Genomic DNA, 26,946 nt, shown 5'->3' with positions numbered 1-26,946 from the left:
AGAGGGTGTTCCCTCGAGGAAATTGGGGGCATTAAGACTCGTTTTCTGTTTTTTGATTAAATTTTTTTTTTGTAGATTCTTCTTGATCCATTTAGTTTCAACATTTTATTTTTTTAAATGTTTCCAGCATCTGCAACGTTTTGATTTCAGGGCAAAGCAGCTCATTTTATTGGTACCTTCGCTGAAGCATTTATTGTCTCTACAAAATATCTGCTGTTATCTGCCTAGGGTACCTCTGCAGCATCTCCCAAACCTTGACCTCTGCCACTGGGTATGACATGAACAGAAGGTGCATATGCAGGATCACCTTCAGGTTACACACTTTCCTGACTTGGTAAAAGGTCACTTTAAATTCTGGAATGCTCTGTCCATCAGCTCTGTAGAGTACCTTCAGCAGAAGACTGCGTTGATTCTAAAAGATAGCTTGCCACTAATACCTCCACAAGAGTGACATGGTCATAGATTTCTGAGGTTGCCTGCATTGCTTGTATTCTGTAAAAGAAAAGGCAACCGTATTATGAGTAGGTCACATTGCATTGTAGCGAGCGAGAGAGCTGATACCAGTTTGAACCATTACCTCTGTTTGCTTCTGTTAATGATGCCTGGCCATTTTCAGCATTCTGTCTTTATTTTGGATTTCCATCAGCTTCCACCAGTATCTGGTAGAGGGAGGTAAATTAAATGAAGAGCTCAGATTTTAAGGAAGCAAAGTGCTACACCGAAGAAGAATTAAACTTATCTGGTTGAAGTGTGCCCAGATGGAAAGTTAGGTTTTGCTTCTCCAATTTGCAGGTAATTCTGGTTTGACAGTGCATGAGGCCATGGACAGAGGATGTATTGAGCAGTTCTTTGTGTGATAAGAATTTTGCTCTTTACATCCAGCTTATTTATTGTCTTATAATTGGCATTTTTAAAATCTACTGTGGAATGAAAATATATCTGATAGCTGAAAATACGATGAGGAACAAACTATTATCTGGTTGTGTTAAATTTCTCCTCCATGACATATAGAATGTGGCAGATATTCTTGTCCACATCAAAACACAGCACTTACTTTGTCTCTGTTGCATGTCTACATTGAGTCTTGTATATACATGTGATTTTGCTCTTATTTTATCCTATTTTACATCATGGGAATATGCCCTTCAGTTCAACACATCCATGATGACTAAGTTGTCCAAAAGTCTAAACAACCCTTCTCCAACCCTCTATCTCCTATTGACATGCTAATTTTGCATCTAGTTTGCTACCTCATCCTGGATGCCCTACAATATAACCTTTCCGACCAGCCTATCATGCAGTCTCTTGATAACTCCCTTGCTGAAGTCCATATGGACAATGTCTACTGCCAATGCCTTCGTTAGTCTCGGTTATATTATTTTTTTCTCTCACTTAATATCATGCTATAGAAAATGAAACTAGTGCAAAGCTGGTATTTTATCAGCAGTAGCCGAATATTGTGGCCACAGTTCACTTGTGGCTCCCAAAGTGAAGGTTGGCTTGATGATGCACATCAAGGGCTCAAGAGCAGAATGACAAGAATAAACTTTATGCTTGTAGTTATGGAAAGAGGAATTTAATCCATCAAGTCAATTCCATACCAGCTGCATGTAAGACCAATCAAGTTAGTCTAAGTTAGAGATGTATAAAATTATGAAAAGAATAGATAAGATAGAAGGAGGAATGTTATTTCCATGGTTGGTGAGTCCAGAATGAGAGCATATGGCTTCAAGGTTCAGGGGATTAGGTTTAAGACTGCTAAAGAGGAACTGCTGGAATTCATTGCCTGGTAGAAGGCTACCTCATTAAATATATTTAAGACATAGGTAGATTTTTTCATTGAGGATGATGGGGAAAAGTGGATAAGTAGAGCTGAGTCCATGGCCAGATCAGCCATGATCTTGTTCAGTGGCTGTGCAGGCTTGACTGGTCAGATGGTCTAATCCTGCTCCACTTTCTTGTGTTCTTCATTCAGATATATATTCCAGAAAGATGTTTCTTTGTCATGTTTGGTTCTTTTGACATCTTTTTCACTCCATGTGCTCTGATTCTTGCCCTCCCCCTTTTCAGATTTTTGTAATTATTGACGTCAACTCAAAAGCAGCAGGTTTTCTTAAATTACCGAGATCAAAGTTCTTTGATATAATTCGGCAGTTTAGATGGTCATTAAATTCACAGGCTGCTCTTCAACAGGTCATACATAATACAGCTCTTTGAAAGCACTGTCTAATTCATTCGACTCACTTCTTTATCCATTACTACATTATTCTCTGACCTCATTTTGCACAGGAATATTGATTTGGAAGGGTATTGGAAAGTGTATAGCAATTGAGGACTAATCTTATCATAAGGAGAGAGAGTTGCACACAGGTCAGGAAGAAGAATTTAAAAAGGAGCGTTCACGGGGCTCGGAGTTTTAGCAGACCGATTAAGTCATAATTTATTAGCAGGAATGAGTAAAAGTAAAGCAAGCACAAGTGGAGCGGCCATTCTTGGAGTGGCCAGTATAGGAGTGGTGAGTCAGAGGCTTTGGCTCAAGAGGCTTCAGTGAGCAGAGATTGAGGATGTGCCATAGGTAAGGTCAGGTAAGATCTCTTTGTTATGATGCAGAATGGGTAGTAGAGATGGCAGTGGTATATGCCCCATTTGCAGCATGTGGGAAATATGGGACAGCACAAGTTTCCCTGGTGACTACATCTGCAAGAACTGCTTCCAGCTGCAATTCCTGACATACCATATTATGGAATTGGATGAACTCTGGATCATTTGGGAGGCAGTGATAGACAGTAGCTACAAGGAGACAGTCACACCCAAGAGGCAAGATACAGTTAACTGGGTGGCTGTTAGGAATGGGAAGGGGGAATAGGCAGTGCAGAGCACCCCTACACCTGTTCCCTTCCACAATAAGTGTACCATTTTGGATACTATTGTGGGGGGACTATCTACCAGGACAAGTTATAGTTGTCTCCGGCACAGAGTCTGGTATTTGGGCTCAGAGGGAGAAAAAGAGACCAAAAGTGATTGGGGATTTGATATTAGGGGAACAGATGGGAGGTTTTGTGAACAAGATCAAAATTCCCGGATGGTATATTGCCTCCCAGGTGCAAGGGTCATGGACATCTCAGATTGAGTCCATAGGATTCTCAAGTGGGAGGACGAGCAGCCAGATATTGTGGTCCATGCTCGTGTCAATGACATAAATAGGAAAAAAGATGAGGTGTTGAAGAGTATAGGGAGTTGGGAAGGAAGCTTAAAAATCAGGACCTCGAGGGTGATAATCTCTGTACTTCTGCCTCTGCCACCCGCTAGTGTGGACAGGATTAGGATGGCGGACAGATGTATTGCTGAAGAGTTGGGGCAGGAGTTCACATTCTTTGATCATTGGGATCTCTTGGAGAAGGTATAACCTGCACAAAAAGGACAGGTTGCACCTGAACGAAAGGGGGAAGTAATATCCTGGTGGGCAGGTTTGCAGGAGATGTTGTGAAGGGTTTAAAATAGTTTGGCGGGGGGGGGGGGGGCAGGTGGGCACCAGAATGAGAGGGCAGTGAATAGGGCAACATTGCAAGCATAAGGTGAAGGATTTAATTTGAGATACTTTGGAAACAAAATTTAAAAAGAGTGATAAATAGAGTACTGAAGGTCTTGTATTTAAATGCCTGCAGTACAAGAAATAAGGTTTGTGATTTCGTAGCACAGCAGGAAGTTGGGAGATATGACATTGGAGCCATCACTGAGTTGTGGCTGAAAGAAGACTGCAGCTGGGAACTAAATATCCGTGGATTCACAGTGTATCGGAAGGACAGGTTGTTCTGCTGGTTAAAATAGAATGAAATCTTCAGAGAGAGGAGACATTGGGTCAATATGAAAATAATCCCTGTGGGTAGAATTAAGAAACTGTAAGGGTAAAAAGTCCTCGATGGGAGTTGCATGCAGGCCTCCAAACAGTAGCCACGATATGGTGTGCAAACTACAGAAGAAGATAGAGAAGAAATGCAAAAAGGGCAACATTACAGTCGTCACAGTGGATTTCAATATGCAGGTTGATTGGGGATTTCCTTAAATCCCAAGAGAAGAAATGAATTGAATGCCTTGGTGATAGCCATTCAGAATAGCTTATGGCTGAACCGACCAGGGAAGTGGCAATTCTGGATTGAGTTAACGGAATGAAACAGAGTTGATAGGGAGCTAAAGGCAAGGGAACCCTTCAGAGACAGTGATCGTGATCTGATAGAATTTGCCCTGCAGTTTGAGAGGGAGAAACCAGTGGAATAAAGGGGACTACAGAGGTATGAGAGAACTGGCCAAAGGTGATTGGAAAGGCACATGAGCAGGAAAGATGGCACAGCAGCAATGGCTGAAGTTTCTGTGAGAAATAAGGAAGGTGCAGGTCAGGTACATTACAAAAAAGATGAAATGTTTGAATGGAAAATTTACATAACTGGCTGATTAGAGAAGCCGATGCCAAAGTAAAAACGAAAGAAAGAATATACAAAGAAGCAAAAGTAGGTGGAAAGGTAGAGGGCTGGGAAGCTTTTAAAAGTGCATAGAAGACAACTAAGAAGGTCATTATGAAGGAAAAGTTGAATTTTGAAAGGAAGCTAGCAAATAATATCAAAAAGGATACGAAAATCTTAAAATAAAGTGAAACCTCGTCAGAACACAATTTGTTAATCCGCGGAATCACTTGTAGCACGGGTGTCTGTGGACATTGATTTTAGGAGCCAGGCTAACAGTGGCGAACAGCCACAAACTCAAAAATGGATTCTTGTGACTCATTTACAAGATGTGGATGTTAATATGTGGAGTTTAAAGATCTTAAAGGTCTTATCATAGGGTTTGAGTCACAGTACTCTGTCTTCCTGCTTCCATAATTATGACATATATGCATCTGTTCCGTAACTTGGCTGTAATCTTGGATCCCAACTACCGCGTTCTAACGAGGTTTTACTGTATATCAATAGTAAAAAGAGACAGGAGTTGATATAGGGCTGATAGAAAATAACATTGGAGAAATTGTAATGGATGAGATGGCAGAGGAACTGAATGAGTATTTTGCATCTGCCTTTACTGTGGAAGACATTAGCAGTACACTGGTCTTTCAAGGGCGTCCTGGAAGAGAAATGAATGGAGTCACAAACTCCAGGGAGAAAGAGCTTGGGAAACAAGTGCGAGTCTAAGGTAAGTCTCCCAGACAAGATGGAATGCATCCTCAAGTTTTGAAAGAAGTAGCTATAGAGTTTATGGAGAAATTAGTAATGATCTTCCAAGAATCAATAGATTCTGGCATGGGGAGGGAGGCAGCAGAGAGGAAATCCGAATTATGTTTATTGTCAAGAATATGCATTACAATTTTTGTTTTGTTTTACGGCAACAGTATTGTGCAAAAATTAAATTTTCTTAAATATACTACTGGAGGTGTAGGTTAATTAGGTTTAAATTGGGCAGCATGAACTTGTGGGCCAAAATGGCCTGTTGCCGTGCTATTTCTAAAATTTAAAAATAAATTCTGCAAAAGAAGAGGGGGGAAAAAAAAGTGTTTTTATAATGTTAAGTGTTTGTCTTCAGGCTCCTGTACCTTCTTCCAGATGGTAGCAGTGAGAAGAGGACATGACCTAAGTATTGACAGTCCTTGATGACAGAAGATGCTTTCTTGAAACACCACCCCTTAAAGAGGTCATAAATTGAGTGAGCTAATGGCCATGATGGCGCTGGCTGAGATTACAACCCTCTGTTGCCTTTTCCTGTCCTGTGTATTGGCATCTCTAAACAGACAGTCATAATGCTCTCCACGATACTTCTATTGAAATTTGCAAGTTTTTGGTGAAATACCAAATCTCCTCAAACTTGGAATGAAATCTTGCTGTTGGCAACCCTTCTTCATGATTGTATCGACATGATGGCCCCAGGATAGATCTTCAAATATATTGATTCCACTGCTGACTCCCCCCTGGGGATTGCACTGTGTTCTCCTGATTTCCCCTTTCTGAAGTGCACATTCAGATCCTTAGTTTTGCTAATACTGATTGCAAGGTTGTTGTTGTGACACTACTCAACTAGCTGATTTATCTCCCTCCTGTACTCTTCTTCATTACCACCTGTGATTCTGCCAGCGACCATTGTTAGGTCTGCTTTGTTCAAGAATGAGTGAGTCAGACACCAGACTGAGTCGAAATCAAGGTTCTTTATTACCGGATTGTAACACAACTAACAGTGTTAGTTGGAGAAGGCGCATTCTCCCGATATCAGCAAGTGGTGTTTTTTTTATACCTCAGGATACGTACTTAGTAAATTATCATACCATGACATTGTCCAATGAATAAACTGTTGCTATCCTTCTCTGTTAGTCTGCTCACATCATTCTTGTTAGTGCAAAGCTTATCTTGAGTGTACAAGGTCACATCTGCATTCTGTTACTCCTTAGTACTGGGTGACTCCTTCTCCGGTCCCATCTCATGATGTTTTTACCTTACACCATCATGTCATTGATAAATTTGTACATGATATTTGAATTATAGATCAGTTAGCCTAACACCAATGGGTGGGAAATTGTTGGAGTCAATTGTCAAGGATGACGTGATTGAACACTTGGAGGTGCATTTCCTTTGCGTAAATTTTGCTTGACTAACCTTCTATAATTTTTGGAGGAAACAGCAGACTAGACAAAGTGCATATTGTGGTTCATTGGGGGGGGGGTGTGGGTGCTGGGCCGTTGCGGTGGGGGAGGGAGAATGGAGAGGTTGGAGAAGTCGGAAGGTGGAAGTGGCAGGTAGGGGAAGTCAGAGGTAGAGGGTAGCAGGGGTCAGAGGGAGTTGAAGATTTTGAACGTGGAATTAAAATGCTTGGCCACTGAGAGATCCCTTTTGCAGTGGATAGAATGAAGATGCTCAAAAATGTGATCTCAGAGTTTGCATCCAACCTCTGTGATTCTAGAGGAGGCCACAACGGGAGCACTGGATGCAGTTGATGACCCTTGCAGATTTACAAGTGTAGTCCTTCATTTGGAAGGACTGTTTGGGGGCCTGAATGGTAGTGAGGGGGAGGTGAGTGCAAGTGTAGCATTTCTTGTGGTCCAAGGATAGATACTAAGAGGGTGAATATGGAAAAGGGCTGAGAGGATGAAGGAGTCCCAGAGAGAGCGATCTGTAAGGAAAGCTGAGAGGAGATCTGCCTGTGGCTTGATTTGGAGAGGACTGGCATTGGTACTTGAAGACCTGGAATTTCTGGTTTCTCTCCTGTTCTCTCGGACCTGATGGAAGCTGGTGTCTTTCCCCTTTGATTGCAGAACTCGCCTAATCCTAGAGATTTCTCCATGGTAACTTGTTTAATGGTCTTTCTACTAAAGGGACAACATTCCTTGCTACCTTAATTTGTGTGATGGTTTTGTCCTTTTAGCAGAGCCTTATACTTAGTTTAAAATGTTATTTCATTATAATATATAAAATTCTTCTAGACTTTTGTAGGATTAGTGTGGAGTTGGTTTTCACTGGCTGTTATGTCTAAATGCATGAATCACAAATTTCAAAATACAGGTTGAGTACCTCTTATTAGAAATGCTTGGGTCCAGACCTTTTTTGTTATTTTGGGTTTTTTGGATTTTGGTACATTGTAACTAAGCACAGTAGCATCACCAGAATACCTTTTTCATCAGTTAAGCCGCAATAACAAACAATGGCAGGCTTTTTGAGCGCCGACATGATGCTACAATTGGAAAATTCACATGAACTAATGTTTAGTGCTTACCAAAAAAAAAACTATCTCTGCTTACAAAAGAAAACCACCCCCCACCGCTACTGCCAACCCAACACCTCCCTGCAACTGCTGGTCCACAACTAGGTTCCTCGCTCTTACCCGGGAACCCGAGGCGACCTCTTTGATGCAGATGGCATTGCACCCAATATTGAGAATGGAGTCACTGTTGCCAACTCAATACTGAAGACTTGGACCCAGCATCGTTTGGCATTTTCCCAGCCAGAAGCAAATATTTTGTTTTGTACCACAGAGCTCTGTTGTTACTAAACTGGTGCCAACAGACTGTCAGAGCCCCACATGGGCAAGCAAGGTGGTGAATTTTTTTCAACTTGTGACGCTACATCTTCACTAAAAAAAATTTGGTTTTCAAATCTTCGGATAAGGGGTACTCAGCTTGTCAGGGGTCAACTGAGAGATGGGGTAGTGAATCGTTGTCTCCGCTCCATCCTCAACATCCATTGGAGCGCTCACACCCCTAACGTCGAGGTAATCGAGATGGCAGAGGTCGACAGCATCGAGTCCACGCTGCTGAAGATCCAGCTGCGCTGGATGGGTCATGTCTCCAGAATGGAGGACCATCGCCTTCCCAAGATCGTATTATATGGCGAGCTCTCCACTGGCCACCGTGACAGAGGTGCACCAAAGAAAAGGTACAAGGACTGCCTAAAGAAATCTCTTGGTGCCTGCCACATTGACCACCGCCAATGGGCTGATAACGCCTCAAACCGTGCATCTTGGCGCCTCACAGTTTGGCGGGCAGCAGCCTCCTTTGAAGAAGACCGCAGAGCCCACCTCACTGACAAAAGGCAAAGGAGGAAAAACCCAACACCCAACCCCAACCAACCAATTTTCCCTTGCAACCGCTGCAATCGTGTCTGCCTGTCCCGCATCGGACTGGTCAGCCACAAACGATCCTGCAGCTGACGTGGACTTTTTACCCCCTCCATAAATCTTCGTCCGCGAAGCCAAGCCAAAGAGAAAAGATAAAATTCTTCTAGACTTTTGTAGGATTAGTGTGGAGTTGGTTTTCACTGGCTGTTATGTCTAAATGCATGAATCACAAATTTCAAAATACAGGTTGAGTACCTCTTATTAGAAATGCTTGGGTCCAGACCTTTTTTGTTATTTTGGGTTTTTTGGATTTTGGTACATTGTAACTAAGCACAGTAGCATCACCAGAATACCTGTTTCATCAGTTAAGCCGCAATAACAAACAATGGCAGGCTTTTTGAGCGCCGACATGATGCTACAATTGGAAAATTCACATGAACTAATGTTTAGTGCTTACCAAAAAAAAAACTATCTCTGCTTACAAAAGAAAACCACCCCCCACCGCTACTGCCGACCCAACACCTCCCTGCAACTGCTGGTCCACAACTAGGTTCCTCGCTCTTACCCGGGAACCCGAGGCGACCTCTTTGATGCAGATGGCATTGCACCCAATATTGAGAATGGAGTCACTGTTGCCAACTCAATACTGAAGACTTGGACCCAGCATCGTTTGGCATTTTCCCAGCCAGAAGCAATTATTTTGTTTTGTACCACAGAGCTCTGTTGTTACTAAACTGGTGCCAACAGACTGTCAGAGCCCCACATGGGCAAGCAAGGTGGTGAATTTTTTTCAACTTGTGACGCTACATCTTCACTAAAAAAAATTTGGTTTTCAAATCTTCGGATAAGGGGTACTCAGCTTGTCAGGGGTCAACTGAGAGATGGGGTAGTGAATTTAAAATTATTTCGAGGCTGTGGCTTTTGTTGCCAAGTATCTTCAAGATGGCTTAATGAATATTTATATTAAGGGAATCGATGAAAGTGAGGTTCGTCCTGGAAAGTCACCCATAATTTCTTTTGTTATGGTGAAGTAAGCACAGGGGTTGAAAGGCATTGTTTTTGGTCAAAGTAATTGTTCAGTATTCCAATAGCTATCATGAATTGATCACTTTCCTTCTCTTTGTTGACCTTACTTCTTTCTTCCTACTTACTATTAACACTTAAAATAAAAAGTATAGATGCTCGACTTCTGAAGTTTTTAAAAAAAAAACTGAAAATGGTGGAAGCACTCACAGGCCCAATGGCATATATGGAAGGAAAAATATTGAAGTTTCGGGTCAAACTTTTTCTTCTCATCCCTTTTCCCCAATCCTGTCTTCAAACTTGATACAGTACTAATTCTCTCTCTTTCTCTCTCTCTCTCCCATTTCTAGCAAAGGGTATTCCACCTGAATTATTAACTCTTTCTCTTTCAACAGATGCCACCTGGCCTTTTGTGTATTTTGAACATTTTCTGTTTTATTTGCTCTTGGACTTCCTCTGCTCACACTCGGCCTATTGTATTTTCCTTTTTGCTTTCCCTGACAGTTTCCAATATTCATCCTTGAATTGGTCACCTAACAAGTCAAACAGATTCCTTTTTATTTCATCACTTTTTTTAGTTCTCTTACCATCGCTGCTTCCCAAATGCTCTTCCACTGAAACTTGGATGACTTCATGCCCTAGAACTTGATCTAGCAATGCATTGGACCAACATGGAAGTCATCCCATCAAAGTTTTTTTTCCTTGCTCTCTCTTGATTGCATGTGGTGATAGAATTAACAAGAGGTGTAAGAGTATTTCTTGAAGACGTTAGATATGTTGATGGTGATTGAGGTATATAAAGGACATTCACAAAATGGAGTAAAAGGTGAAAGTCTGCAGATGCTGTGATTGAAGTAAAAACACAATGTTGGAGAAACTTAGCAGGTCAACCATCTTTCTTTATATAGCAAAGATAAAGATGTTTCGGCCTTGAGCACTTCATCAAGGTATAAGCAAAATGTAGACAGATGCCTGAAAATACCCAAAAAGGTTAAATAAAGTGAATGGGACTTTTTTTGCTGCAAATCTCACTATCCTAATCAACTTCTATGAGCTTAGAAGGGGTTAACTAAAAGTTGAGAATACAGTACTATCTTTTATTTGAACCACTCAGGTCAATTACAATTTGTACAAATTAAAAAAAAATTACTTGGATATCAGTATTTTCTGATATTTAAACTTTTCTTGTTTTCATCCAAATTTTAAAAGTTGATTTGAATCTCTAAATAAAAGGTAGATTTTTGTCTTCAATGTATATGGTATCAATCGGAAGAGGTATTTTAGGTAATTTATTTTCAAATTTTTTAAAATGAATGAATAGTTTTCATTTTTTTTTTGCATCACGTAACCTTTTAATTTTATAATTTCTTTTCAGCTGCTTTTACCAAGAGTCAGTTACCTGATGCTCGTCACTGATAAAGCTAAAAAGCACTTCCAGAAAGTTATGAGACAAGAGGATGTGGGAGAGATGTGGTTTGAATATGAAGGTGTACCTCTCAAATGGTGAGTTTCCAATTGATGTTGTGTATAACTGCTCCATTCACCATTAAAAAGCACATCATAATTTGGGTGAAAAAGTACTTTTTAAATATTCCATAACTATCACTTGCAATATTTCTGCTTAAAACAGGAGTACTTTTAGTAATTAAATTGGTCAATGTTTAAAATTGCTGTTGAATTTTTTTGGATGCATTGTGCTTGCATGTTCCAAATTTAATCAATTAAAGTTTAGGGGAAAAAAAAACTCTTGCTTATGAATTTGCAGCCAGAATACATGCATTTGTAAAACAAGTAAAATGAAGTTTGTCAGGTTGTCATGGTTGAGAGAATGTCTGAATGGAATGTAGTTAGACAAGAAAATCTGCAGGTGTTTCGAGTGCTAGAGAAACCCAGCAGATCATGCAGCATCCATAGGAAGTAAAAGATCGTGTGTTTTGATCTATAAGGCCCTTTCAGATAGAGCAAAAATCCAAATGTAAAGGCAGGGAACCTCTGCCAAAACACATAACCACTTACCTCTCTGTGCAGCAGCTGCCTCTGAGCCGCATAATCTAACCCCTCTCATAGAGGGATAATCGGTGGAGTGCTGTGCTCTGCCGATTGATCTAAATGTCAAGGTAAACAGATAAGCAGCTGTTTAGGGGCAGGCTAATGACTTAATCAGCCCCACTGGGAAGGGGAGGTCGGCGGAGACCGATGGGGCAAGGCATGGTCTGCGGGGACCGTTGGGGCAGGGGTGGCTGGTGGGGGACATCAGGGGTGGTTGGTGCAGGCTGTGACAGCCCCGCTGGTAGCTCCAGCACCTTATGGGCACTTCGGTCTTCGGGGCCGCTCTCTGCGGCTCAAAACGCAGCAAAGCAATGACAGTGTTTCTTACCCATAATCCCCCATCAGCTGGAACTGTTCTGGGAAACACAGAGTGGTTCCAGCTGCGTGGGGGATTATGGGTAGGGAAGACGGCCATTGCTATGCCGCATATTTATGACGGGAGGCACTCGTCACCCTGCCTCTATCGGATCAGGAGGGCACTACGAGGTGCCTCTGGATATGAATTGGCCACTGGAGCAGCCTTTTAGGGCTATTGTCTGAAAGATAAATTTTTCGTTTTCCATCGGCTCCTATAGCCGGTCTCAAGGCGGAGGCCTGACATGAAATGGCCTATAGTCTAGATTCCTGAAGAGCTCAGGCCCAAAACATTAATTGTCTTTACTTCCTCTGGGTGCTGTATGACCTGGGAGTTTCTCCAGCACTTTTATGTATTGAGCTGACTTGTAGATTGAGGGACTTGGTTCTCAATGATTGTATTCTTTAGCTTGTAAGATATCTGAAATTCAAGGAGCGCCCAGTGTATAATTGCTGAAAATTTTGAACAGTTCTCTTGGCTGCAGATGATTTTGGGAAAAACTGTCTCACTGATTTCAGTACTTGATTCTGCATTGAGTGAGTGAAGACTTGAAAAGTCATCCATCAAGACTTTTTTTCCTCCAGAAGAGAAACTGGAAAGCAAACTTATTTGACAATCTTCTCAGAAAACTAGCTCAATTATTTCAGATGGAGAGTGCAAATCAGACTTGTATTTCTGTAGGGAACTTTGGAATGTACTAATTGGAAGCTGGAAGACTGAAAACCAAGAAAAAAAGAATTGAACAGTGAATCATTTATATCAAGAAGGAGCTGGGTAGATTTTTCTTTCCTACTTTTGTCCTTTGGGTGAGCTATGTAAAATTTCAATAGAATGTCGAGATGTATTGGATCAGTCAGTATCTTAAAGGAAAGTTCACTACTACATTGGTACTCCCTTAGAATTGAAAATCCAAAAATTGGATTGTATTATAAATCGGAGATTAAGACTGGAAATGCTGAAGACAATTGGGCAGCATCCATAGAAACACAAGAGTTAATGTTTTGGGTCAAATATCGATGTTTGGACAAAGGGTCTCTGACCTGAAATGTTAACTGTTTTTCTTTCCAGAAATTCCTCCTGACCTGAGTGGTTCCAGCAATTTTTATTTTCCTGTTTAGCACTACCATGACATGTACAGATTCATTATAGCACTCTTATCTTGGAGTCTGAACACTGGTATGCAACCTGCTTGTTCCTATGTTGGAACTCAACATGACCCCTTGCTCCCTTGCATAATTCTGTGTGGTGAACCATTGACGCAAGGTATAGAGACCAGAGGTGAATACTTGCGTTGGGTGGGCTGAGGTGGGTCACTCAGCACTGAAATGCAGAACTTGGGTGCATTCACCAAGTCCAGTGTTGGAGAATTCTGCTAAGTATTTTAAAAGAGGCCACATTTAGTTTTTCTTATTGCAGTATTTTCTATTGATGTGTATTAGCTTAAAGTCAGTCCAATTAGTAAATTTCCAGATGGTGGTTGAATAGATAATGAGGAAGGTCATGTAAATTTAAACATAATAAATCATTTGGAATTGTGGGCCAAGAATTGGCAAATGAAATTTAATTCTGTTAGGTGTTGTACTTTGGTAAATCAAACCAGGGTAGGATTTGCATAATAAATGGCAGGGCCCTGGCGAGTGGGAACTTGGGTTTATAAAATCATGAGGGGGCATATATAAAATAAATGAAATACCCAAGTCACTGATTCTAAAATGAGAGGGAATAGGTTTGTGGGGAGGGACTTAAAAGGGACCTTTATCACTCTGAGATTAGACTGTATCTGAGACTAGCTGCCAGTGGAAGCTATAGAAACGGGTATAATTATGATGTTCAAAAAACAAATATGGATAGGAATGGTTTAGAAAGGTATGAACCAAATAGAGGCCAATGGGACAAGCCTTGATTGCTGATTTCAGCATGGACAAGTTATGTCTGACTGATTCTATAATGTACCAGTTGACTTCATGGTAAAATCTTGTGGAGGTTGGTTCAGAGTAAAGAATAATTATTAGCCTTGGTCGATGGACCAGGGATGAGGATAAATTGTGGACTGTTTCATCTCTCATTGCGAAGCATTTGTCCCATTTGGAAGTGAATTTGTGTGATTGTTAAGATGATATTGTGTCTGAAATGTTCTGACAAACTGTCGATTTACCAGGAGTCCTTCCAAGGACAAAATATAAACCTCTCATGCATTTTTTTAAAAAAATTGTGCATTTGCCAGTTCACCAGTGGATGGTGCTAAAGCACAGAAGTTGCTCAATTGTGGGTAGAACAAGATTAGACAAACTTGGTATCAGATGTGAGTGAAGAAATAAATCAGTTGTGTACTGGTGGCTCCAGCTTCTGTTTCATGTGTGCTAAATATTCATGATCTTGCAGTTTATTATTCCTGTCTTGAGTCTTGGATTGCTACAATATGTTTTGAAAGGTTTGACAATATTGAATTTGATTCTGTTCCACAATAGGCTTTAACATGTGGCTAAAATGAACAGTGGCCAGAGTAAACCATATGAAAGGTCTCCTTTCCATTTTGCAGTTCACATGCAAACTTGTAATCAGAAGTAATTTTTTTTTTGTAGGTGACCCAATGCTCTAGTAATTTCAATTTATGGAAATTTGTCCTTGCAAAATTCATAAATTGAACTGCCCAAAAATGTGGAATAAAATTTGCTGTTTCAGGATTTGTGTGGGGCGAAAAAGTAAATCAACACTTGTCTTTCAACACTCATTTCATGACTCAATATTACTACCTTAAAGGATATTGAATCCAGTGGTTCCTATCCAGTTTTCCATGCTGATCTCCAGCCCTGTTGTTAGAAAAAAACTTGAATGTTCCTCAACAAATTGTTACCTGAACTTGTCTAAATCGCATGAATGAAATTGCTGCTTTCTGATTACAGAATTGAAATTTTTAATTTAATAAAAAAATGGGTGACATGCAAGGACAGGATTGCACATTTAACTAGAGTACAACTTCGATTATCCAAAATCAGATACTCTGAAATCCTTATTTATCCAATTTTTAAAAAAAATTACAGATGAATGAGGATATCTGCAATAAATCAGAATCCTCACTTATCCATATTTTTAATGAGACAAACTGACCTCACAGGTTGAAAAAAAAATTCACTCGACATGAAATTAGCAGGACGATTATCATCGTTTCAGGTAACTCCCTCCCCTCTCTCTTTTCATTTCTTCTTTACCTTCCCCTATTGACTTTTCTCTTCACTCTCCCTCTCAAACTGCATGCCGTCGTCTCCCAGCCTCAAGCGGTCGGAAGGATCCCTTGTCCCTGCACCATCAAGAAGGAGAGCGGCCTCCCGGGCAAGAGCAGGACCTTGGGCTCAGTGGTGTTCCTTCCCTCCCTCCTTCCTCTCCCCTTCCACACCTTTTCCTTCTGTCTTTCCCTCTCCCCTTCCTTCCCTCCTCGGCACCACAGAGGTCCCAACTCTGAACCCTCCCCTCAGCCTACTGCTACTACTACACACACATGCCGACTGATTTGTCGGTCGGTAAGTGTTCAGCCAACCTGAGAAGCCTCCCTGGGAAATCAGCGGTTGGTTGGTCTCGGTGATATTTAAAACATTATTTTAATACTTAAAAAGCCTTCCTTTGTCATTTTTCCAAGATTGGTCAGGCCCGACATTTTCAAATAATCGGAGTTGTACGGTTTTGTTGGATGGTTAATTTGTGGCAAGCAGAGGATAAGTGGGTGGAAGAGGTGAAGTCTGTCTTGTTTTCAACTTGCTAAATGATGGTCAAGAGCAGAGAAGGTGATTCGGTAAATCACACAGGCTGGACACTTTGTGCTGGGAGGAAGAGTTGTGGTTTTGTAGCTTCAGTAAACTCTTGGATATCCTGCCATTGTGTTGCTCGTATGGTTCAGTTAGAAACCGTGGTTGCACTTGAGGTTTTCATTAGTTTGGAGCATGGAACACATTTGTGCGTGATATCACAATCTGCCAGTAGCTACACATTCCAATTCCCTGTTCCATTCCCTTGCTGACATGTCTGCCCATGGTCTCATGACCACCTGCAAATTGGAGGAATACCTCATCTTCCATATGGGCACCCGCCAACCGGATGGCATTAACATCAACTTATCTGATTTCTGTTTAAACCCCCCCCCCCACCACTTCTTCCCCGTCGCATTTTCCTCAGCTCACTCAGCCCCTCCCCTGCCACTCCTCAGTCTTTATTTTGATGCCTTTCGGTTCTTTGCTTATACAGGTACAGTACCCCGTGTCCAAAACGTTTTTGGGTTTTTTTTTTTCAGTTTTCGGCGCAGTGGATCTAAGCATCACAAGGAGCTTGGGGTCCCTGCTCCTGCCCTAGAGTCCAAGGTGACTCTCCGATGCAGATGGCATTGCACCCGATGTTGACAATGGAGTTGCTGTCACCAACTCCGGCTGCAGCTGATGCTGAAGATTTGGACCCAACTCCGTTTGACATCTTCCCAGCAGAAGCAAAGATCTCATTTTGTACCACAGAGCTCTGTTGTTACCAACCTGCCGCCAACAGGTTGTCAGAGCCCCACATGGGAAAGTCCAGTTGGTGAATTTTTTTCAACTTGTGACATCATGTCTGCGCTAAAAAAAATTGTATCTTTTTGGTTTTCACAACTTCAGATACAGGTTTTCGACCTAAACCTTGAAGAAGGGCTTTGGCCCGAAACATCAGTAATATATCTTTTCCTCCTATGGATGCTGTGAGATGGGCTGAGTTCCTCCAACATTTATGAGTTTTTTGTATCGCATTTGCTGTTCCCTGGACTGTGGGATCAGGTACAAGGGTGGTTAGAACAGTTGTGTCAAGAGAATTAGTGCTGAGTTGAGTCCCAAGAAATATGAACTAGGTTTGACAATTTGAATGCTCCTTCTCTGGAATTTGATAGCCAGAACCATAGAGGTGTCAATAGGAAAACATTTGGTGAGAGTGATCTCACCGTCACGAGATTTAATATAAGAAATGGAGCACGAATAGTCAGAATTCTACAGCACAGAAACTGCCCCTTTGGCATGCAGAGCATGAAATCTCTCAAAGCTCGTTTCACTCATCTGCATTTGTTTTTCTATCTATGTACCTCTCTCAATATCTTTTAAATTTTATAATTGTACCTGACTCTACCACTTTCACTGACAGCTCATTCCATGCACCCACTGCTCTCTGTGGAAAAAGAGTCCCTTCAGATCCCAATTAAACCTTCCCCTTTCAACTTCAATCTATGTCCTCTAGTTTTAGGCACCCCCACTCTGAGGGGGAAAAGTCTGAATATTCACTGTATCACTGTCCCTCATAATTTTATACACCTCTATAAGGTCCCTCTTCTATTTCCTTTGTTCGAGTGAGAAAAATCTTTACCTATATAGCCTTTCATAATTCAAGTCCTCCAGTCCTTCCAACATACTCATGAATCTTTTCTGCAGTTTTCCAATTTGATGTCTTTCCTATAGCTAGGTGACTAGAATTGTACACAATACTCCATGTAGTCTTTTAAAAATATTTTTATTTATTTTAATAGAAAAAACCCTTTATGCACAATTTCTAACTAATTACATAATTCAATTCAATTCATAGTATGTACTTAACATATAAATTGTAATACAGAATATAAACCATAATTATCAGGTAACGTATCTTGCTCAAAAATAGAATTAAAAATTCCATAGAGGGACTTGAAATCTTCATCCTTATTCGATAATGTGATCATTATTAATTGTCTACTGTAGCTTCATGGTAGTCTTAATTAAGTCTTTCTTATATCGTTGTAACATGATGTCCCAACTTCTATACTTGATGCCCTGAATGACAAAGGCAAATGTGCAAGTTTTTGCAGGGAACTTTGGAATTAAAATCTTGCAGTTTCTAAATAACAATATAGGAACCTTGAGTAGAAAGATTCCAGGATCTGTGTTCAAAAATCTATAAATTACTGGCCACACATCCCAAAGTCCTGCATTTTGCAACTGGTTTTGGAGTTATTGCTTTCCAACAGCCCTTGTTTCACTCATCTGCAGTTTTACATTTTCCAAAAAAAATCTGAAATGCTGAGGAAACATTTACCTCATCTCAAAGGGCCTAGTATAGAATTAACTAGTTAACTTTGAGCACTCACCTGAGGAAGCATTTATTAGTTCATTCCCCAATATTGTCGTCCTATTGTGATTTGTCAAATATTAATTTTGAAAATCATTTTAAAAACTACATAAAACGATGGAAATTGTTTGAATGGGTCCAACATCAGCAGTAGTCTATAATGGGGCTGTATTAAACCTTTGGCTGGATACAGCAAATATGCTTGGGCAAGGGGTGAATTTGAAGTTTAATGTCTGTGCCTGGAGTTTTTTGGTGAAATTATTTTGCCTTTCACAACTTTTCCAGTTTCAATTGTCCTATTCACCTTGTAATCTCATCCTTTTGTCAGCTCGTCTTCTACTTTTTCTCGTATCAGATGTTTTCCTTGCTGACCAACCTGCTTCTATACTATTGACTTCTAATATTTTAACTATTATTCCCAGCTAAGCCTCCCAACAGCATTTTATGCTGTCCACATCCACTTTTTCATTATTCTGTTCAACAACATGAAGTGATCATTTCCTGTGGTTTCTCTCAACAGCACTAATTCTGCAAAAACTCAACAATAACTGTTTCTAATAGTCATATCTTTTACTTAAGTACTTTCATCAATTGTAGATAAGAGAACTGCAAATAAATATTTCTTAATCTTGCTAAAATTGACTGTTCTTGTTCGCAACCCTCAACTGCATTTCTTAAGAGGATGATTCTTGCAGAATGAACACCTATTTAATGAGCTCTTCATGGTTTTATGGGTAGAGATATGCCATGATTGATCATCATCCTTTTTACTTGGGCTTCCTATTTTGGTTTGATTCTCTCTTTGAACATTGTATCTTTAACCACCAATTACTGGCATGGAGACTTTACAGTTGTGTTCACAAAGAAATTTTTAATGGGTAATTTATTAGAACAAATCAATGGAGTAAAATTTCCACAGGATCCAATGTTATTTTTACTGGGAGATATTAGAGGGATTAAAAACTGAATATGTATCAGGTAAAATTTGTTCACATTGCTTTGGCAATAGCTAGAAAATGTATTGCTATAACTTGGATGTCTGATACTGATTTGGGAATGGACAGAAGGCATGCAGAAGTTCAGAGTTGTATTTCACTTTAGAAAATTACTTATAATTTAAGAGATAAATATCATACATTTTGGAAAATATGGAGCCCATATTTACAAACTGTTGGTACTAAAATTTAAATGACTCTCGAACATTCCTTGTTGGTACTAAAATTTAAATGACTCTCGAACATTCCCTTTCTCTTTGAGGTCTCTGTATTTAAAGGTGTCGGAAAGTGAGGTACTCTTGTTGTGACTTTCTTGTCCCTTTTTCTTTCTTTAAATAGGGGGTGGGAGGATTAATAGGAGGCTTTTCTTTTTAATTACTCTTTTTTCCTTTATAAAATACCACATGGATTTGGATTAAGTTTGAAATAGTGTAACATATTTGTTGGTTTTTGTTTTTAAATAAAGTTTAAAACAAAACAAATAATTTTTAAAAGAAGCCCAATATTCAAACATGGCTTGCTCTTTTCCCTAGCGACAATAACAATTTGGAAACTGTTGAAAGGTAAAGAGAGTAGTTTTCTTATTGCTCTGAATTAAATCCAAGGTCTGCATGAACCTGGGATGACAATTAAAGATGGTTTATAAATGCATGGCCATTGCTGACATTTATAAAATCACAAGTGAATAAACAAAATAACTCCAGGGATACTTTATTAAACTTGAACAGTACAGGTTAATGCATCACTCAAGCTCTTTTTTATTGAATCTGAAAAAATGCCCAGAATGCAATTTCACTCCAAAATGAGGTTGTCTGAAACGCAGAGTCTGTTTAGTAAGTAGAGTGAACAACTGTGTGTTGTGGCAGAAAGGGAATTGAATTGCTGTACCCAAATTAAAAGGAGTAGACTTTGCCCAATTGATAAAAGTTTTCTTTTAATTGACGATCTGGGAAAACAATTTGAGCAATATAACAGATGTAGTAGTTCCACTGAACTGATATGATGTGAGAATTTTGAAAAAAATGAATGAGAAAATAATGACTTTGAAAGATACAGTAAAACCCCCAGTATCTGGCACCTATGGGGATTGGACAATGCACCTATGGGGATTGGACAATGCACCTATGGGGATTGGACAATGCACCTATGGGGATTGGACAATGCACCTATGGGGATTGGACAATGCACCTATGGGGATTGGACAATGCACCTATGGGGATTGGACAATGCACCTATGGGGATTGGACAATGCACCTATGGGGATTGGACAATGCACCTATGGGGATTGGACAATGCACCTATGGGGATTGGACAATGCACCTATGGGGATTGGACAATGCACCTATGGGGATTGGACAATGCACCTATGGGGATTGGTCAATGCACCTATGGGGATTGGTCAATGCACCTATGGGGATTGGTCAATGCACCTATGGGGATTGGTCAGTGCTGGATAAATTAATTTACCAGTTGAATGAGATCGTATGTTGTGTGGATTGGTGAACTGGCCCTTGTGGGGAGACACCAATTTTAAACTTTTGTATTTTTTAATCTATTTTCCGTAATATTCTTTTTGCTGGCTGCTTGAATTCCAAATAACTGGGATTTTACTGCAGTTGCAATAGAATGAGAAAAATGACAAGTTTTAGGATGCATCTGTTGTGAGTGAGGAAACAGTTTTGGTAGATCTCAAAGACAAGGATTATGGGCACAGAGTGTTGATGGGGAAGGATTTTATTTACAGAAGATGAGTAAGTATTGGAAATGGTAAAAGATGCAAAGCACGCACACGCCCAGTTTACCGCAGCCATGGGAAAGTAATAGCAGACAATAACAAACATGGGGAAAATAATGTGGCATCAAAATATACAAGCACACACATACAATGATCTTGTACCTATGATGATCAAGGGAAAAAAAATCACTACGCTGCCCCACCACCCCTCGACTCAGTGCAGGCACGGCTCTGTGCTACAAGGACACTAATTAAACGCTCCCAACTCTTTTAACAGTGCGCATCTTACCAACAGTTTCTCCAGCACCCTTCCACATTTCTAGGCCTGGAGTGAAGCAGGGTGGAGCCAAGCTGGTCAAGAGGGAGAACAAAGAACACATGGCACCTTTATAGTGCTGGAAGGTCCATCCCAGGTTATTAACAGGAACCAGTGGCTCAGTGCTAGGAGTGTTCATCCAATTACATCAGCCAATGGCCCAAGGCCAAGTACAGGCAGGCTGGAGAGTCCAGTCCAGGCAAGGTGTACACTAATGGGTGTGTCCTCTGACTTGGTAGGGGGCATGCAATCATGTGACAGCCACAACCCTTCCCAATACAATCCACCTCTCAGAGATCACACCACTCACCAATCATAAGATAATCAATAGCTCTATGTATATGTTAAAAGTAAAAACAAAAATACTAATCAAGTGGATTAATATATACACTAGTGCCTTCTGAACGTTGAATAAGGCATGTAGTCAAATTCAATGACAACGCCTCACCAGCTTCCCCCCCCACAACCCCCAACCAAACAGGTTAATTGTGTTACCGATGAGGCAGGGTGATGTGGGAGCTGCTCCCCAGTGTCAGAGGAGAGGGTAGAAAAAGGAATTTGTTGGGTCACTGACTCATATGCCTGGTTTCTCCAGCCTGGCTTGAGCACCCTTATCACCAACGTCTGTGAGTTGGCAGTGCAAGGTCATCCATCAGGTGCCAGAGCCCTCTCTTGGCTTGCACATCTTGCACCTTGGCCTTGTGCTTGGACACTCCCTACGCACGGAGCCCAGATGCTTGTCACTTTGCTATCCCGTGGTGAGGCATGGGACAGGCCGGCAGGAATACATCCAGGGTGTACCTGGGGCGCCCGATTTTCTAGGTTGATATTTGACACCAGGATGCCATTCCCGCTTGTGTTCTCTTTCATTGGGTGCCTCAAGTGCCTGTGTTGGATCCCTGCAATGATAGTCAGCAGGAGTCAGGACAGAAAATTAGCTAAGTGTTTTTAAGTAAAGGTTCCCACAACCCCTCACCCTATGAGGTGTCTTTCTGTTAATGGGAGTTCTGGGGTGATGCTGTCCTTATGAAACACACACACACACACACACACACACACACACACACACACACACACACACACACACACACATTTATTTATTTTTATATATATATATATATATACACACACACATTGTTTCCTACCATGTCTGATTGATGATGGTCAACTTGCAAACTGCATCCACAGACTCAGTTTCTCCGAGTATGCTTAGAGACATTATGCATAGTAAATACCACAGCTAAGGGTGCCATTTAAAAAAAAATCCATTATTCTAGCTTGATAATGGTCAGTGATTTAAAAAGTTTCCATAGCAACAACTGTACTCTTGCTGAGACTTCTTTGGATAATACATGACAAACTTGTCTTGTTGGTCAATCAGTTCAGTGTCACTGTACAACGGTAGCAAAATCAGAAGTGATCCTGAGGAAAGTGTTGGCCGATCTTTGGCTTGGTTTCGCGGACGAAGATTTATGGAGGGGGTAAAAAGTCCACGTCAGCTGCAGGCTCGTTTGTGGCTGACAAGTCCGATGTGGGACAGGCAGACACGGTTGCAGCGGTTGCAGGGGAAAATTGGTTGGTAGGGGTTGGGTGTTGGGATTTTCCTCCTTTGCCTTTCGTCAGTGAGGTGGGCTCTGCGGTCTTCTTCAAAGGAGGTTGCTGCCCGCCAAACTGTGAGGCGCCAAGATGCACGGTTTGAGGCGTTATCAGCCCACTGGCGGTGGTCAATGTGGCAGGCACCAAGAGATTTCTTTAGGCAGTCCTTGTACCTTTTCTTTGGTGCACCTCTGTCACGGTGGCCAGTGGAGAGCTCGCCATATAACACGATCTTGGGAAAGCGATGGTCCTCCATTCTGGAGACGTGACCCATCCAGCGCAGCTGGATCTTCAGCAGCGTGGACTCGATGCTGTCGACCTCTGCCATCTCGAGTACTTCGACGTTAGGGATGAAAGCGCTCCAATGGATGTTGAGGATGGAGCGGAGACAACGCTGGTGGAAGCGTTCTAGGAGCCGTAGGTGGTGCCGGTAGAGGACCCATGATTCGGAGCCGAACAGGAGTGTGGGTATGACAACGGCTCTGTATACGCTTATCTTTGTGAGGTTTTTCAGTTGGTTGTTTTTCCAGACTCTTTTGTGTAGTCTTCCAAAGGCGCTATTTGCCTTGGCGAGTCTGTGGTCTATCTCATTGTCGATCCTTGCATCTGATGAAATGGTGCAGCCGAGATAGGTAAACTGGTTGACCGTTTTGAGTTTTGTGTGCCCGATGGAGATGTGGGGGGGCTGGTAGTCATGGTGGGGAGCTGGCTGATGGAGGACCTCAGTTTTCTTCAGGCTGACTTCCAGGCCAAACATTTTGGCAGTTTCCGCAAAGCAGGACGTCAAGCGCTGAAGAGCTGGCTCTGAATGGGCAACTAAAGCGGCATCGTCTGCAAAGAGTAGTTCATGGACAAGTTTCTCTTTTGTCTTGGTGTGAGCTTGCAGGCGCCTCAGATTGAAGAGACTGCCATCCGTGCGGTACCGGATGTAAACAGCGTCTTCATTGTTGGGGTCTTTCATGGCTTGGTTCAGCATCATGTTGAAGAAGATTGAAAGAAGATTACTGGCCGATATCCCAGTATCAAATGGGTTAGAGTGAGCTGCACCAGGTGGACATTTTGTCTAGAAGCCTAGCTGGACTCTACCCTTGGATCTTCTGCCAGAGGTTCCATTTGGTGACTGCCTCACAGGCCGAGATATGTAATTTAAAAGGAACACCTGCCGGGGGGGGGGGGGGGGGTGGAGGGGGAGGCGGAGGCGGAGGCAGGGGGGGAGGGCAGGGCTTGTACAACAGCATAATTTACTGTGTCAAAAACAGCCTATTGTTCTGGTCTCCATAGGAATGTGGCTTTCTTACAGGAGATGCTATAGGGTGTTTTAAAGAGCATGGTAAGGTGGGGTATGTGTGGCTGCCATTAACAGGAGGCCCACAAAGCTCTGGGTGTCTGTTTTCTTTGAGGGGATGACAACATTCAAAGTTTCATTTTTGGCAGTCTCAGAAATATCTCTTTGGCCTGAGTGCCATTGTATCCCCAGAAACAGGACATTCTGGTTGGGGCACTGCACCTTTTTAATATTAATGTGCCAAACCCCTCCCCACCACCCCCCCTCCCCACCCTGTTTCCTGAGGGAGGATATTAGCATGTGAAATACCTCTAAAACAATGGGATATTGGACAATTGACAACTCTGGGAAAGTTTGAATAGGTTGTGCATTGCAGGAGATTAAACTGTGACAGGTAGTGGGACTATGGAATGTGTCTGTCTTGTCTCTTGTCCCAAATAACTACAAATTCCTCTTGTGAGTTGAAATGGAGAGGAATGGAAAAGAAAGCATTCTTGTTGTAGGGTCTGTACTGTGGGTGACAGACAATCTTGGAGGGAGGGGGGACAACAATTGGTTCCCCTTTGACTGACCCATCTACAATTATGGCCCTTGCAACTCCAAATGTAAACTGTTAGTATAAAGGGGGTGTTCCTTTAAAACATTAATCCCTAGAATGCATTCAGGGAAAGACACTATTAAGAATGTTACAGGTATATGTGGCCTCAGGTCCCTGGGCAGGATGGGGCAATGGAACAAATGTGCTGGGGGCCCTGGGTGCAGGTCTGCCACCACATGGGTGAGGGTTCCTGCTGATGCAAGATGGGACAGATCCTGTCTCAGCAGGTCTCTTGAGCTCAGCTTTGAGGGCAAGAGAGACTGTTTCAAGTGGGGAAAGAGCAGAGAACGTAGGCATTTTGATGCTGCACCTGGTTAGCCCTCCATGGACCCAGGTGCGATTAGTGGGCTAAAGGTATTTACAGTAAATTCTGACATGGCGATTTAAGGGTCGATGGCGCAGTATGGGATGCATCATCCAAACTATCAGTGGTTAGTCTCCCCCGTCTTGTCGGACTCTGGCTTTATCCTACCCTCAATTTAGTCAATGTGTCGTCTGAGTCAGCGTGCTCGTTGAATGAAGTGATAGGAGAAGGTATTCAGTTCAACAATCAGTTTATTACACAGCACAAGAATAAAGCTTAACAGAGCTCAGGTTCAGTCGTTAGTTCATAGGTCACCTGCTCAGTGAGCTATTCCCCAAGACTGACTCCTACTGTCCAGTCTCTTCTGTTTATATAGATCAACATTATTACGAACCAAAGTTGGCTTTCTTTGCTAGATTCCTTGCATAATATTTCTCAAGCAATTTCCTGCTCTGCAGTTATCTAGGGTGTAGACCTCCCATCTTAATCCTCAAGGCCAGACATCCTGTTGGCTTGATCAGAAATCAATTCATACCCCATATATTTCTAATTATTTCTTTGTACTATCTGGCCATAGCCTTCTGTTCTACTCAACACCTCCTTATGCCTTAACCTTCCTACTGAATTGGTTTATACATTTTTTTTGTCTCTGACATTCTCAGTCATGGTACTCTTTGTTCTCGTCTGGCCATAGTCTTCTGTTCTACTCAACACTAAATTGGTTCATACATTTTCTCTCTTTTGTATTTGGAGACAGCAAACTCTACACGTTCTATACTCAGCCAACTTTGCTACATACTGTGGCTGTTACTTAGTTGCATTCCTATTTCCATTAAACAGTATAATTGAAGTAAATTGTTACATTAGTACTGGATTAATAAATACATAATGAATAGTACATAGGCATAATTTCTATGATTACTTAACCCCTTGGTTCCAACAGTCTCCACCCCACCGGATCTCAGTCGCCCTTCCCCCCCCCCCCACCATTAATCGCGCTCCCCTCTGCCTCCGCGACAGGTGATCCCTCTGCCCTTGCCGATCGCGGCAGACACTTCAACCGGGATTTCCCTGTGACACCATTTTGGTTTTCAAGCCACCGGTGGACAAGACCTAGGTAAGTTTAACTGGGTTCCCTGACTACCTCTGAGGTAGGGCATGGACCCGGCTGATTTTGGAGCACGCTGACCAGGTCGGATTGTTTCAAACTTCCTTGTGAGTGGGCCGCTAACCAGGCAAATTGCAAGGCAACTTGAAAGTGCCTGCAGTCAGTGTCGGCAGGAGCAGCCCTCGGCTTTATCCCAGGATTAGGTTTTTGCCTAGCCACATTTCCCCTCACAAAGCTCTTTCCACAGGACGTAAATAGCAGAGGTCGGGATCCCATTTATGCTGGCATGGTTCACCTCTGTGTGCAGCAGATTCAAGTACAGCTGCCTCCATTGAAGCAAGGAGGTAATGTATTTCCAGCCTTTACTGATGCCCTACAGACCTAGGTGGGTGCCCCCTGCTACATGTATTTAGCTCTTCCAGGAGGGTGATGGCATCCCTCACAGTCTTCCCATTAGCCGGTGCCATGAGGGGCAGGACCACTGTCTTTAAATCGGGGTGATTGGTGGTGACCAGGTGTCCTGCTAGGGTGCTGTTTTCTAAAAAATTATTGTTGCAGGCTCCCTAGTAAATGCCATTGACCAGCACCCACTCTCTAATAACCCGAGTGCCCTCACTGACTGTACCCCATTGCGGGTTCCCATGTAGATCACACTCCAGGATCCTCATCGCGGTCACTACTCGGTCCCACAGGGTAGTTAGTGCCTTCCCAGAGATCTGGCTGTGATGCCTGAAGGGTATTGTTAATGCTTTGTTGGTCAGAGAGGCTCCCCAGGGGACTCAGCTCTTGATAAGAGAGGCTCAAGATGGGGGCCAAATGCTCACCTGGCCATTGGCAGTAGCAATCTACCAGAGGAGTCCGCTCCTTTGGGGAGAAATCGTGGGTCTCTGGTCTAGG

General features: G+C 42.0%; 1 protein-coding gene and 1 long non-coding RNA gene across 6 annotated transcripts in view; one reads left to right on the top strand and one right to left on the bottom strand.

The window, feature by feature from the left end:
* atg5 (ATG5 autophagy related 5 homolog (S. cerevisiae)) overlaps window positions 1–26,946 on the top strand; it is a 236,908-nt gene that overhangs the window by 21,244 nt on the left and 188,718 nt on the right. For all 4 annotated transcript variants that reach the window (XM_069887482.1, XM_069887481.1, XM_069887483.1 and 1 more), the window contains exon 3: window positions 10,982–11,109. In XM_069887482.1, coding sequence (XP_069743583.1) covers window positions 10,982–11,109 — 128 coding nt within the window. The remainder of the gene's footprint in view (window positions 1–10,981; window positions 11,110–26,946) is intronic.
* LOC138737049 (uncharacterized) lies at window positions 65–15,938 on the bottom strand. 2 transcript variants are annotated; one of them, XR_011340729.1, is made up of 5 exons: window positions 15,546–15,938; window positions 14,764–14,820; window positions 11,623–11,711; window positions 578–659; window positions 65–492 (listed from the first exon to the last, which is right to left on the bottom strand). It is a non-coding gene; the product is annotated as an uncharacterized lncRNA (long non-coding RNA). The 2 variants fall into 2 exon arrangements; XR_011340730.1 differs by lacking the exon at window positions 11,623–11,711 and having other exon boundaries at window positions 66–492.

This window comes from Narcine bancroftii, chromosome 6, assembly GCF_036971445.1.
Source record: "Narcine bancroftii isolate sNarBan1 chromosome 6, sNarBan1.hap1, whole genome shotgun sequence".
Classification (NCBI taxonomy): domain Eukaryota; kingdom Metazoa; phylum Chordata; class Chondrichthyes; order Torpediniformes; family Narcinidae; genus Narcine; species Narcine bancroftii.
Note: the sequence above shows the minus strand (reverse complement) of the source record. Positions and strands in the feature narration are given on the sequence as shown.